The following is a 14,276-nucleotide window of genomic DNA, read 5'->3' on the forward strand; positions in this document are numbered from 1 at the left end:
TCCTTTAATTCCAGCGCTGGCAGATCTCTGTGACTTCCAGCCAGGGCTACAGACTGAGACCATGTCTCCAAAAACTTTATTTTTCTGTTTATTCTTGTTGGGAGATGGGCATGTATGTCACAGTGGCAATATCTGTGGAGGGCAGAGGAGAACTCAGAGCAGGAGTTGGTGTCCCAAGGACAGAATTTAGGTCGTCAGCCTTGGTGACAAGCACCTTTACTGAGCCATCTCAACAACTGGGATTTGTTTTTTTGAAAGAGTTTCGTACAACCTATGCTAACCTAAAAGACACCGTGTGCCTGGTTCCTACTGCCTCCACTTCTGGAATACTGGGATTACAGGTGTGCCTCAAGTAGGTGTGCTCCTATTTTTACTAAGTATATTGTGTTTAGTTTCCCTCCATCCTATTTTGTAACCAAGACAATCAACTTTTCAACCACATCACATCCGTTACCAAAACTGCTCCTCTTAAGATCGCTAATGAGTCAGACTTGGAGACTGGCCCTGCATGTCTGTAAGGCCATCTGGGAGATGGAGGCAGAGGAATAAAGGGTTCAAGAGCATCCTTTGCTGCATGTTTAGTTTGAGGCCAGCTTGTGATACATAAAATACCCACACACAGAGAACAATCACTAATGAAACAAAATCTCACATTATCCCCAGGTGGCTGAGTCCAAAGCCAAACCTGGTCTTTTCACTATGAGGAAATCAGGAAATCAATCCATAATGAAAATCATTCTAAGTCATACATTAAGATAAAAACTCAAAAGCCAGGTGTAGTGGCTCACTCCTTTAATCCCAGCACTTGAGAGGCAGATGCAAGTGGATCTCTGTGAGTTCGAGGCCAGCCTGGTCTACAGAGTGAGTTTCAGGATATCCAGAGCTGTTACACAGAAAAAAAAGTGTCTTGAAAAACCAATATATATAAACTCAATAAGCAGAAATGATGCTTAATGTGTAACTCCCTTGGACAAACATCACATCTTTTCAGATGTTGGCATGACTCTTTGTTCTCCTGAAGGCTGCTGATTCTGGATGTATGAGGATATTTGACCTCCTCTGCTGCCTGTGTAGTACCAGCATACCTTCCACACCTTCCCAGTAGCCTTTCTAGTGATCAAGGTTCATAAGGCCCGCCCACCTTTCTGCTAAGAATCAGAAGTCTAAGCTGCAGGCAGAGTACCCTGAAGCGTTCCTTCTGTAGTGACCACTGATGTCAGAGTGGGTCCCTGGTGTGGTGGGGTGTGGGGTGTGTGTGTGTGTGTGTGTGTGTGTGTGTGTGTGTGTGTGTGTGTATTTGAAGAACCTACACTTTCATTGACTGGAGAACCGCCCAAGGCGGGTTTAAAATAGGATGATAGGATACAATGGTTTGTTATCATTTGTTTTTATGGTTGTTTCCCCCAGAAAACCTACAAATTCTTGGAAAAATCTGGAACACAAACTTGAGACTGGTTCAGGATTTGATAGGATCATGAGGACTCTAATTATCATCATATTACTTTAGTGAGTTCATCTTGGTCCCTCCCTCCCTCCCTCCCTCTTTCTTTACTTTTGAGAAAGCCTTAAGTAGCCCAGAATGTGTACATACACACACACACACACTCACACACACACCTTGAACTCTCCTCTTGTGTCTACCTCCTAAGTGCAAAGAGAGTAGGCGTGAACTGACTGGATTCTTAATTTGATACTAGGAGGTAGGGCCTAAGAAGGAGGTGGGGGGCTGGAGAGATGGCTCAGAGGTTAAGAGCACTGACTGCTCTTCCAGAGGTCCTGAGTTCAATTCCCAGCAACCACATGGTAGCTCACAACCATCTGTAATCAGATCTGATACCCTCTTCTGGCCTTCAGTCATACATGTTGTATACATAATAAATAAATAAATCTTTTTTTTTTTTTTTTGGTTTTTCGAGACAGGGTTTCTCTGTGTAGCTTTGCGCCTTTCCTAGGACTCACTTGGTAGTCCAGGCTGGCCTCGAACTCACAGAGATCCGCCTGGCTCTGCCTCCCGAGTGCTGGGATTAAAGGCGTGCGCCACCACCGCCCTCCTAAATAAATAAATCTTAAAAAAAAAAAAAAAAAAAAAAGAAGGAAGTGGGGCTGGAGAGCTGGCTCAGCAGTTGTGAGCACTGGGTTCGATTCCCAGCACTCAAATGGTTGCTGACAGCTGTAATTCCAGTCCTAGGGAATGTGATGCTCTCTTGTGGTCCTCCTCAAGCACAGCACATGTGTGGTGCACACACACACTTGCAGGGAAAACACTGATAAACATAAAAATACATTTTAAAAAAGATTTATGAGAGCTGGGAGGTGGTGGTGCACGCCTTTGATCTCAGCACTCAGGAGGTAGAGGCAGATGAATCTCTGTGAGTTCGAGGCCAGCCTGGTCTACAGAGTGAGATCCAGGACAGGCTCCAAAGCTACACAGAGAAATCCTGTCTCAAAAAACAAAACAATATATATATAGTGTGTTTTGCCTACATGTATGTTCACCATATGTGTGTGGTACCTGCAGAGGTCAGAGGAGGTATCAGATCCCGTGAACTGACGTAGAGGCGGCTGGAAACCACCATGTGGGTGCTGGGAACCAGACTCAGGCCCTGTGCAAGAGCAAGTGCTTTGAGTAGCCAAGACATCTCTTGAGCCCTAAACAAATAAATCTTAGAAAATACACAGTAGGGGGCTGGAGAGATGGCTCAGAGGTTAAGAGCACTGACTGTCCTTCCAGAGGTCCTGAGTTCAATTCCCAGCAACTACGTGGTGGCTCACAACCATCTGTAATGAGATCTGGCACCCTCTTCTGGCCTGCAGACATATGTGCAGGCAGAACACTGCATACATAATCAATAAATAAATCTTTAAAAAAAAAAAAAAAAAGAAAAGAAAATACACAGTAGTCACAAGGGATGTCCTAGAAGGATGTATCCTGTGCCCCCCCACCTCTCTCTATTTGATCCTGCCACTCCCTCCTAACAACTCAGACCCCAGGTACTGAGCTAGCAGACCACAGACTAAATCTTCTGAAACCCTGACTTCAAATAGCTTCTCCTTCTTCCACGCTGTTTGCCTCTGACTGACACAGATGCTAAGAAAACCCCACGCTTGAGCTGTGTTCAGAAAGGTCTTGTCCTTTTCAGGGAAGGAGGCTGCTGTATGTGGTGGTACATGCCTGTAATCCTAGCGCTCGGGAGGCAGAAACAGGATGATTGCTCTAAGTTCAAGGCACTGTATGTCTCATTAAAGACAAAATCAAATGCAATTTTTATTTACATTTATTTTTCTCTCTTCTTTCTTCCTCTTCCTTCTTTTTAGACAGGGTCTCTCACTTCCCGTGGCTCACGAATGTGTCTAGGCTGACTGGCCAGAAAGCCTCAGAGACCATCAGAGCTAGGATGACAAGTACTCACCACTGAGTCTGGCTTTTTAATTTTTATTTATTTTATTGTATATTATTGTAGGTATATGGATGTTTAACTGCACATAAGTCTTTGCATCACTTCTATGGCTGGTGTTTGAAGAAAGAGTGACAGATTGGAAGACCTCCTGGGATTGGAGTTTCAGACAGGTTTGAGCCTTCATGTGGGTGCTGGGAATTGAACCTAGGTCCTCTGGGAGAGCAGTTGGTGCTCTTAACTGCTGAAGCAGCTCTCCACTCCTTAGCCTGGCTTTGAAAAAATTACTATATACTTTATTTGGAGAGGTTTGGGGGAAGCGTGGGCGTGCACCCATGGAGCCTGTATGAAGTTCAGAGGATAACCTGTAAGAATTGATTCTCTCCTTCCACAATGTTTGTCCCGGAGATCAACCTCAGTCTTCAGGCCTGGCAGTGTTTCTACCTGCTGAGCCATCTCTCCAGCCCTATGCTTAGCTTTTTTAACCCTGGGTTCTGGGGACCAAGCTCAAGCCCTCACACTTAATGCAGCAAGCAATATATTGACCAGGCTTTCTCCCAGCCCATTCACCTGTTTGAATGACGGCTTCCTCCTATACCAACTTAAAAAAAAAAAAAAAAAAAAAAAAAAAAAAGAGCCTTCCCCAAGTAAACCCACTTTTTTTTTTTTTGGAAACAGGGTTTCTCTGTGTTGCTTTGCCTTTCCTGGAACTCAATCTGTAGGCCAGGCTGGCCTCAAACTCACAGAGATCCGCCTGGCTCCTGAGTGCTGAGATTAAAGGCGTGTGCCACCACTGCTCAGATGGATTCATGTTGTTTTTTTTTTTTTTTTTTTTTTTAAGATTTATTTTATTATGTATACAGTGTTCTGTCTGCATGTATCCCTGCAGGTCAGAAGAGGGCGCCAGATCTCATTACAGATGGCTGTGAGCCACCATGTGTTTGCTGGGAATTGAACTCGGGACCTCTGGAAGACCAACCAGTGTTCTTAACCTCTGAGCCATCTCTCCAGCCCCCGGATTCATGCTTTTAGTAATGAAGGTCTGATAGGAACTAGGCATGGTGCTGCATGCCTGTAGTCCCCATACGTGGGAGGTAGGGGTAGGAGGGTAAGGAATTCAAGGACATTTCAGTTACTTATCAAATTCCAGGCCAGCCTGGGCTACAGAAGACCATTTTAATGGGTTGAGAATGACTAAAAGCAGTGTACCAAAATTTTAGGATAATGATTCATTGGCCCTGGTAGTGGAGTGATCATTAACCGGAAGGTTTAAGCAGCAGAGTAACTGCAGGAGGACCCAGGATCAGGACTTGCAAGGGAGATGAAAACAGGTGCTAGACCATTAACAACTAGTTCCCTGGTAGGCAGGGAGGGTGCGCCATCCTCTCATCCAGAGAACCACAATGTAAGGAATATTCTGGAATCAGAAGTCTTGATATAGCTCAAAGCCAAGTGTGCCAGCACACTTCTGTAATTCCAGCACTTAGAAGGTAGGCCAGCTTGGTCTACATAGGGAATTCTAGACCAGTATGTCCCAACAAAACACTCCTACACTGGAAAGGTTCCAGGCCAGGCATGGCTACTTCTAGAAACCCCATCCAATATCGGTAGTCCAGTCAGCACTTACAGAAGGAGGTGGAGTGGGAACAGGTCCATTAGGTGTGTTCTGTATGAACAGGGGCTGGAAACAAAGGGCAAAGCAAAGCAAAAGGTGGCCGCTCTGCCCTGATGCAATGAAGTCTTGAAGGCTGACGACTGGGAACTAGCTGCCTATGGCTCTCCAGGAGAGTGATGTTCACACTGATCTCTGTGTGAAGTTCATCATGGGATCAACTTCAGAAACACTGGGGAAGAGCCAAGAACATGGAAAGGCCTCTTGAGTTCACCCACAAATAGTACTGCTATTCTGCTTCTTTTTTTTTTTTTCTTTTTTTTTTTTTGAGCTGAGGATCGAACCCAGGGCCTTCTCTACCATTGAGCTAAATCCCCAACCCAGTACTGCTATTCTTGATGGGTGTTTTGTGTATGGACTCAAACTGGCTGTCTACTCTTTACTTATGTTCACCCTGGCTCTGCCTGAGGAGAGCGGGAAGTACACCCTGCCCCACCTGGTATGTGCAGTGGTGGGGGATGAATCTGGAATGCTGTGTACATGGACACTGTACCCACTAACTGTATTCCTAGCCCCACAGCCAGGATTTAGAGACTGCTAGAAGCTCAATGGAAATGAACAAAGGGGAAAAAATAAGCTTGTGACATGGCATATACATTCAGAATCTTTATTTCAAAACAGGAACTACAGTAACATTAATAGAAAGTATATATGGAAATATTCACAACCTGGCCATTGACAAATGGAAAAATTCTACCCAGCATTCCTGCCAGCTCACTGAGGAGCAGAAGAGGTAAGTTAGAGCCACCTTTCCCAGCAAAGGCTCTCTTCATAGCTTTTGAGTTTTTACCCTAAGTCTCAATGACCATAAGGAGTCATGAACAGGTACTGAAACTGAGTACTGAAATACTGTTCTATGCAAAGGTTTGCCTAAAGGGTCTGGAATGTGTAAGCACCAAGAGGGACAGAGGGATCCAGTGACCGATGGAAAGGAGGGGTCATCAGGGCCATCTCCATTAATGAACTTAGTGGAGAATGAGGGGATGGTTGTGGAGGGATCCGTGAGGACCCACGTCAGGTGGGAATCTTGGCATTCCTCAACACACTACATTGTCATGCTTCTTAGTCCCTTTAAAGAAATCCTCCCTCTCCACACAACTAGGTCTTCAGGAGCCCTGACCTCACACTTTTCCTATTCCCATCATCCCTCCCAGCTAGAGTGAGGCTGGCCCTTCCATCCTCAACCTCAAGGAAGCACCCCTCTCCAACAAGGACAGGGAGCTGGGGAGCTGAATGTGGACTCTAATCCTGGTGTAAACCCCAGGCAGCAGGCAGAGGCACTGTTGCTCACGAACACAGGGATGAGTTTCCATACATTCGAGCAAAAAGAGAGCTCCAGGAACAAAGGAAGTGGGCACTTAACAGCGGAGCAAAGTGCCAGTGCATATACATTCACATCCTCCATCGGGCCACACTGCATGATCACTCACACTGTCCCTAATGTGTCCAGCAGAGTCAAGGCCCCTCGGGCACTTAGCACACTATCACAGGAACATGGTAACATGGGTAGCCTGAGAGTGTAACAGACAGACGAGCATGCCATGACCACAGAGCAACAAGGTACTCAAACAAGGTAATTAATAATCATTCAGGAAAAACCCTCTCCCAGAGCTGAGGTAACAAAGTCCAAGTTAGCTATAAATCCCTTTAAACCAAAATAAAACAAAACCAACACATAAAATCTCTTAAGAAACAAAATTGAAATAAGAAATGCCTATGGAAAACTACTGCATTTAAGTTTCTCATTTCTATGGCTCGCTCACCAGGGGGGTAGTAGGGGTGACCGAAGGAAAAGAAACTGTTAGTTCATCAGGACAGGAAGGAGGTGTTTGGTCCAGGGGAAGGAGAGGCATTCTGCAAGCCTTCCCTTCTCTGGACTCGATGCAAAAGGCCACCAACACCACTAACTCCCAAACCCGCCTTTGTAACAAGCAGAGATTTCAAGTAACACTACATAAAAACTATAATCTTCAAAGGCCCACAGAGAGCTGTGAGTCTTTTCCTACAGGCACTCACTCTTCTAAGAACCTTGAAGAGTCTTTGTCTAGAATGGAAGCAGCTCACACGCCACCACTAAATAAAGTCTGTTCTCCGTTCATGCCACACCATCACCCCTCCAGCACCAAACTTTCTCTCCTCTAGAACCTCTCTCTAAACACCTCCCTCCAACCTAATTTCCTTACTCTTTCATTATTTGGTAAAATTACACTTAAAAAAATAAATATTTATGCAATAAAACCTGAAGATAAAATAAATAAAAACTCAAGTTACTTAGCTGTGCAGAGCTGTAACAAGTGAGGGGGGGCTCTCATTTAATCCCCATGGCCCCCCAAAACACTAGGTGTGAAGATTGTTTTCTGGCAAGCTGAGGTTGGGGGGCCGGGGCTGCACCCCACTCCTGCTCCCTAGGTGAGAAGGGGATTCTAGAACCTAAGCCGCCCCCCTCCTGACATGAAGGTAGGTTCACTCAATCTCTCCCGATGAGATTACAAGAGAAACAGCCAAGAAAGGGAACAGTTAACAAGCCATTGGTGATCCGACTAACCCCAGCAATGGGTGCAGCTGAGTGTTCACGGAATGTGAGGGCTGAGAAAAGGATCAATTAGCAGCGTTCAGAAGCAGTCCCGGTTCATCCTGATGAGGTCTCCCCGCTTCGAGGAGGTTGCCACGTTGGAGGGAGGTGAAGGAGGGAGGTCCGCCTCAGGCATTGCCAGGGGTATCCTTGACAGGCTGCATGCTGTTCATCTCCATCGCAGAGGTCTTCCCAGCCTGTGCCTGCCCCTCGAAGGCGCGAGCAATGTCCTCGAAAGTCCTGCCTTTGGTCTCAGGGACTTTGAAGAAGGTGAAGATTAGGAAGATAATGAGGAAGGCAGCGAAGATGATGAAGACGTAGGGTCCCATGAGGGCCTAGGAGACGGAGAAGAAGGCAGCTGACTATCTCATTTTTATTTGACGACAGCTCTTCCATACTGAATGGAACGGCAAGGTTATAAAGACATCGCTGTGTCTCCCTGCAATTCCTTCTATCATTCTTTTTTACAGTCATTCAAACTAGCTTCTCAAACATCTGAGGATGTTGTTTTGACACTTTGCAGCTCTGGCTGGCCTGGAACTCACTCTGTAGACCAGGCTGAACTTAAAACTTGGAGATCTGCTTGCTTCTGCCTCCTGAGTGCTGGGATTAAAGGCTTGTGCTGGGGCTGGAGAGATGTCTCAGTGGTTAAGATGTCTCACTGGCTGCTCTTCCAGGACCCAGGCTCTGTTATTCTCAGCAGCCAGAAGGTACTATCTACAAGCCAGGCACACAGTGGTGCAGACATACATGCAGGCCAAACACCCACACACGGAAAATAATTATTTAAAAAAAAAAAAGCGTGCCACCACGCCTGGCCCTTCTGAGGATTTTGATCTTAAGACATTTGTCCATATAAGGTTTAAAGTCCAGGCATCTAGAAAGAGCCATGGGAATAGGCAATGCTTTATATAACAAGTCAGCTCCAGGCCATCCTTCAGATTACAGAGCCTTTAGTTTAGGAGCACTCATTATCAATGCAAACTGAAATGATGATTCTTTTTTTTTTTTTTGGTTTTTCGAGACAGGGTCTCTCTGTGTAGCTTTGCGCCTTTCCTGGAACTCACTTGGTAGCCCAGGCTGGCCTCGAACTCACAGAGATCCACCTGGCTCTGCCTCCCGAGTGCTGGGATTAAAGGCGTGCGCCACCACCGCCCGGCTGAAATGATGATTCTAATACGGGGCTTGGGAGCTTGTCTGGGAGCTTGGTCCTGTGCTTCTGTCCCGAACCAGAATTACACGCTCGCACCGTCTCGGGTCCTTCAAGCTGCCAGTTTTGCCCTCACTGTAGCCTAGGCTGGCCTCAACTTCATACCAATCCTCCTGCCCCAGCCTCCCACATGTGCTGGGGTTGCAGACGTGAACCACCACGCCTCCTGGCTCATCCTTCACCTCTCCAGTTTCCTTGTGGGAAATCTGGTATAAAGTTCTTGACACACAATCTTCCCTGGAGTTATCTACCACCAAGGTGCATCTTAAGCATGTTGACTTAAGTAGGCTGGTTTGTGATTGATGATGCTTGATTTTAAATTTACTTACTGCAGCCGAGGGGAAGAACATTCCAACCAAAAAGTTGGAGGTCCAGTTAGAACAGCCAGCCACTGCCACGGCAGCCGGGCGGGGGCCCTGGCTGAAGAGTTCAGCCACAATGAACCAGGGAATGGGGCCTGGTCCAATCTCAAAGAAGGCCACATAAACCAAGATAGCCACAATACAGACAAAGCTCATGGCTTCATACTTATCCTGTAAGAGAAGAAAACAAAGCCAAGTCCGGTTAGGAAGGCAGCATTGGCACAGGTTCCGTTTTTGGACTTGTTGTATAAAGCAGTCACTCTACCTGGAAGTCAAAAACCCCAGTACCGCTGAATCCCCAGCTACTCCATCCCACTCATCTCATTTTGTACCAAGATCAACATCTGTAAAATGGAACTACAAGACAATTTTTGCAATTTTTTTTGGTTTGTTTTTCAAGACAGTGTTTCTCTGTATAGCCCTGGCTGTCCTAATTTGATCTGCAGAGAACAGTGGCCTTGAACTTAAGAGATTCACCTGCCTCTGCCTCTGCCTCCCGAGTGCTGGGATCAATGGCATGCGCCAACACACCTTGCGGACGACCTCCTGCCTTTGCCAGGATTGGGATTACAGGTGTACACTACTACCAATGTCTGACCTTCAAGATGACTGTTAGGAACTGAACAGACAGGGCCTGTAAGATGGCTCAGTGCATAAAGGTACCTGTCATCAAGTCTGAGGACCTGACTCCGGTGCCCCAGACCCACATGATGGAAAGTAATTGGAGGATTAGGAATTCAAGATCATCCTTAGCTACAAGAGACCTTTCCTAAGCATCAGGCAATGTATCTTATAAGCCTTATTACATGCACACAAGGATGCCTGTTTACCAATCTCTGAAGGTGCACCTTTAATAAAACTTTTGGGCATCTCCAATTTGACTTTACTGATGACCTGGAAGGTCATCACCTCAGCTCCCACCAGTCACCTGCAGCCTCTGTAACCCCATCGCTTCCACCACTCCAAGAGCACTCACCTTTAGTAACAAAGAGATGGTCATGAAGATGGAGCAAATAGCCATACCTCCCAGGCCAATCATGTGCAGGGTTCTCCTCCCCGCCCTCTCTACCAGGAACAGCTAGAAGACAAGACATTGCCCATTTCACCAACACGCCGTGTGAAGGATTCTACTGCTTCAGCCCATATCTCCAGGTACCTGATCCTTCCACACCTCCCTTTTCCCATCCAGTCCATATTTGCTGCAATTCTTTCTCTCAGGAGAACGAAAAACAAAAAAAAAAGTGCTGGAGAGATGGCTCAGCGGTTAAGAGCACTGGCTGTTCTTCCAGAGGTCCTGAGTTCAATTCCCAGCAACCACATGGTGGGTCACAACCATCCATAATGAGATCTGGTGCCCTCTTCTAGCCCGCAAGCATGCATGTAAGCAGAACACTGTATACATAATAAATAAATAAATCTTTAAAACAAAACAAAAATCTTAAAAAAAAAAAAAAAAAAAAAAAAAAGGTTTAACTAGATGTGGGACGTTGAAAGGTTGAAAGATAGGAAGTCTATGACCATGTTTGTTGAACGCTTGTAGGGAGGACTCTCGTGTCGTTCTCCCCCCCCCCCTCGTCCCCCATCCCAGCTTCCCAACTTACAGAAACGACAGTGAAGATGGTATTAACCACACCGGCTCCAATCGTAGCGTAGATTGGCTCCTGGACACCTGCATCCTTGAAGATTCCGGTTGAGTAATAGAATACCTGGAAGGGGAGAAAAACCACATCACTGATTGCATCCCAGGAACACGGGGTTCTTGGCCAATGCATTAGCTCTGGACCTCTCCCAGTTATCCAAGTCCAGCCCGTGTTTCCTTCTTCTAATGCTCATCCCCATTACTTAGTTTACTTTCTTTGGGGGTGGGGGGTGGGGGCGGGGGCGTGCAACATCTTACTCCGTAGCTCCGCCTCTCCAGCGCTGGGATCACAGGAGCTCCTCCCCATGCCCCTCCAGCTCACTCACTTATGCCTTCTTTGTTCAATTTTAGAGATTTAAGTCCTAGTTTCTCTTTTGTCTCATTCCTAGTCCTCCTGCCTCAGCTTCTCTAGTGATTAATATTCGATGTGTGTCACCACTCACCTCTGCCTTTACATCATTTCTTAGTTATTATGCAGGGCATGGTGGCACACATCTTTAATCCCAGCCAGCACCCAGGAGGCTGAGGCAGGAGAATCTGTTGAGTTCAAGCCAGACTGGTCTATAGAATGAGACAAAGCCTCAAAAAGGGAAAACCCATAAAACAGCACAAAAACCCAAAGGCTGGTGACACAGCTCACTAACAGAGCCCTTACACTCACAGGTCCCGAGTTCAGTCCCCAACTGTGTAAGATCAGGAAAAAAAAAAACAACGACAAAGATACGTCAACTTGCTCAAAAACAGGTTGATAAAGTAATTTCTAAATCTTCTGTAGACCGGATTTCCTTTTTTTTGTTGTTTTTCCTTTTTGAGACAAGGCCTCTCCATGTAGTTCTGACTGTCTTGGAATGATGTAGACCAGGCTGGCCTTGAATTCACAGAGAGCCGCCTGCCTCTGCCTCCCGAGAGTTGGCTTTAAAGGCGTGCACCACCACCGCTTGGCCTGACTTTACTTTTTTTTTTTGGTTTTTCGAGACAGGGTTTCTCTGTGTAGCTTTGCGCCTTTCCTGGGACTCACTTGGTAGCCCAGGCTGGCCTCAAACTCACAGAGATCCGCCTGCCTCTGCCTCCCGAGTGCTGGGATTAAAGGTGTGCGCCACCACTGCCTGGCTGACTTTACTTTTTAACAAGTAAGTCCAGGCCACTTTCAGAACAGACTCTTGGGAGGGTAGACTCAGGAAAACCCCACCCTGCAGTTTGGGTTAGAGTGTACCCAGACAAAATCTGCTCATTTGAGTAAACTGGGAGCCATCCTAGTACAATAATGAATTTCCTGAATGAAGTGGGACAAGGGCATCTTGCACTATGCACCCTTGGTCACTTGTGATGTTTTGGGTCCTGTTTTGCAGGACCAGGACTGGTGTGAGGTAGCTGACCTCAAACTCCTGGGCATTAGTGACCGTCTTGCTCCAGCTTTTGAGTAACTACATTCTACAGACACATGCCAACCTGCCAACAAGATGAGGTGATTTCAGGAGAATATTGCTGGCCCCTTTGGCCCCACGGCGGACACTCACAGCGTTGATCCCAGAGAACTGCTGAGAGAGCTGGAGGACCACGGAGATGAGGAGCGGCTGGTGGTAGTTGGATGACCTGAAGAGCTCCAGCACGGTGACCTGCTTCTCCTGCGCCATCCTGGTGCTCTCGTCCTTCATCTCCTGTATCTCCTGGGCTACATCCTGGGTACCCCACAGCTGCTGGAGGACTGTGAGAAAAAGCCAAAAGGAATAAAGATACTGTGTCCCCCTGTCCCCCACCCCACTACCCAGCTGTTTCCTGCTGTCAGTCAGCAGGCAAGGCAACACAAGATGAATGCATCTACAGCACCCAGCTTTGCTTGTCTTCCCATGGAGAAGCAGGAAAGGGAGATGACAGATGAGGAGTACTCACTCTCCTTAGCACGCTCTTCCTCCCTTTTGTTAATGAGCAAGAATCTCGGGCTTTCGGGGCAAAACGGAAGGGCTGCGCTTTGTAGGATAGCTGGAATGACGGTTAAGCCCAACAGCCCAGGCCACAGCTCTTCAGAGCCCAAGATGAAGTCCAAACCAAAGACCTAGATAGAAGCCAGACAAAGAGAACACTAAACCCCAATCATACTTCCCAAGCCACAGATTCACTATTTAAAAAAAAAAAAAAAAAAAAGGAAAAAAGAAAGATCACTTATCCTTCCTTTTACCACACACAGAAAAGAGAAAACCAATTGTTTCTTTTCTTTTCTGGGCCCTGCCTGCATCATTAGCCATCATATGAACTATAGTAATTAATAGTATCTGAAACATACACATATAAATACATCATTGAACACAAGCCAGATCCCGGGTGGCTTCACCTACATCATTCCCAAAGCACAGAGCTAGCATTCATTAAATACGTAAAACTGCAAGGTACCTGAGCCACCAGAATCCCGACGACTATGCCCAGCTGGTTCAGTGTGCCAAAGGCACCCCGGAGGGCGGTGGGAGACACCTCTCCAATGTACATAGGCACAAAGCCCGTGCACAGTCCACAGAAGATGCCAATAATCAAGCGACCCAGGATCAGCATTTCAACGGACTCGGCTATCTTGGCGAAGCCCATAAGGCAGCCACCAGCGATGGCCAATAGGTTGACCAGAAGCATTGAATTCCGCCTGCAGGTTAATCAAAGACAAAGTGTAGTTAGCCAGGAAAGAGGCTCCGGTCTTCCTTTCCTCCTGGCTCTGCTCTTCTACAGCCTCTGTAGGTACAAATCTCTTTCCCTTTGTTACTGCAGCCTTGTGTATTTGAGGGAAACATGTCACCACTGAGCTACACCCCACAGCTTTTCCTTCTTTCAGAAGAAAAAGTTCATCACTCGTGTGTGTGTGTGTGTGTGTGTGTGTGTGTGTGTGTGTGTGTCCAGGTGCCAGTGTGCCACAGCACACATGTGGAGCTCAGAGAACAACACTATGGATGGAACTGGTTCTCTCTTTCCACCTTTATGAGGATTCCAAGGACTGAACTCAGGCCACCATGCCGGTCCCTTTTTATTACATTCATCATAGAATTGATGTGGTAACATAGCAGGATATGTAAGACAATTTGTTTTCATTTCACTGGAAAGAATCCTCTCAGAAGGTAGTTAGTTTCAGCTCTCTGGGGAGTTACAGGCTAGACTACTTAGTATTGATAGCTGATAGGGAATGAACTAATAAAGCTTTATGTGCTATACACAGTGGTCCAGCCACCGACACTGCTGAAAAAAGTCAAAGATTAACACTGCAAAGCCTCAGCAGCTGAGGGCCTGCGACGCAGACTTTTGAGACAGGGTCTCGCTATGCAGTTCTGGTTAGCCTGAAACTCAGATCCACCTGCATTGGCCTCCTGAGCACCACCACGCCCGGCGAACCGGGATTCCTGACTCCAATACACCAGTGAATTACCAAGGGAGCTGCGAAGAATTTTCATG

At 46.7% G+C, this 14,276-nt stretch overlaps 1 protein-coding gene across 4 annotated transcripts in view; it reads right to left on the minus strand.

The window, feature by feature from the left end:
- Positions 1-5,660: 5,660 nt before the first annotated feature.
- Positions 5,661-14,276, minus strand: part of LOC131907375 (solute carrier family 2, facilitated glucose transporter member 3) — a 64,006-nt gene continuing 55,390 nt past the window's right edge. For all 4 annotated transcript variants that reach the window (XM_059258540.1, XM_059258538.1, XM_059258541.1 and 1 more), the window contains exons 5-11: positions 13,239-13,479; positions 12,741-12,903; positions 12,368-12,555; positions 10,813-10,917; positions 10,188-10,289; positions 9,179-9,382; positions 5,661-7,974 (exon numbers count right to left, since the gene is read on the minus strand). In XM_059258540.1, the coding sequence (XP_059114523.1) occupies positions 7,768-7,974; positions 9,179-9,382; positions 10,188-10,289; positions 10,813-10,917; positions 12,368-12,555; positions 12,741-12,903; positions 13,239-13,479 (1,210 nt within the window). In that variant the 3' untranslated portion in view covers positions 5,661-7,767. The remainder of the gene's footprint in view (positions 7,975-9,178; positions 9,383-10,187; positions 10,290-10,812; positions 10,918-12,367; positions 12,556-12,740; positions 12,904-13,238; positions 13,480-14,276) is intronic.

This window comes from Peromyscus eremicus, chromosome 3 (assembly GCF_949786415.1).
Source record: "Peromyscus eremicus chromosome 3, PerEre_H2_v1, whole genome shotgun sequence".
In the NCBI taxonomy this organism is placed as follows: Eukaryota; Metazoa; Chordata; class Mammalia; order Rodentia; family Cricetidae; genus Peromyscus; species Peromyscus eremicus.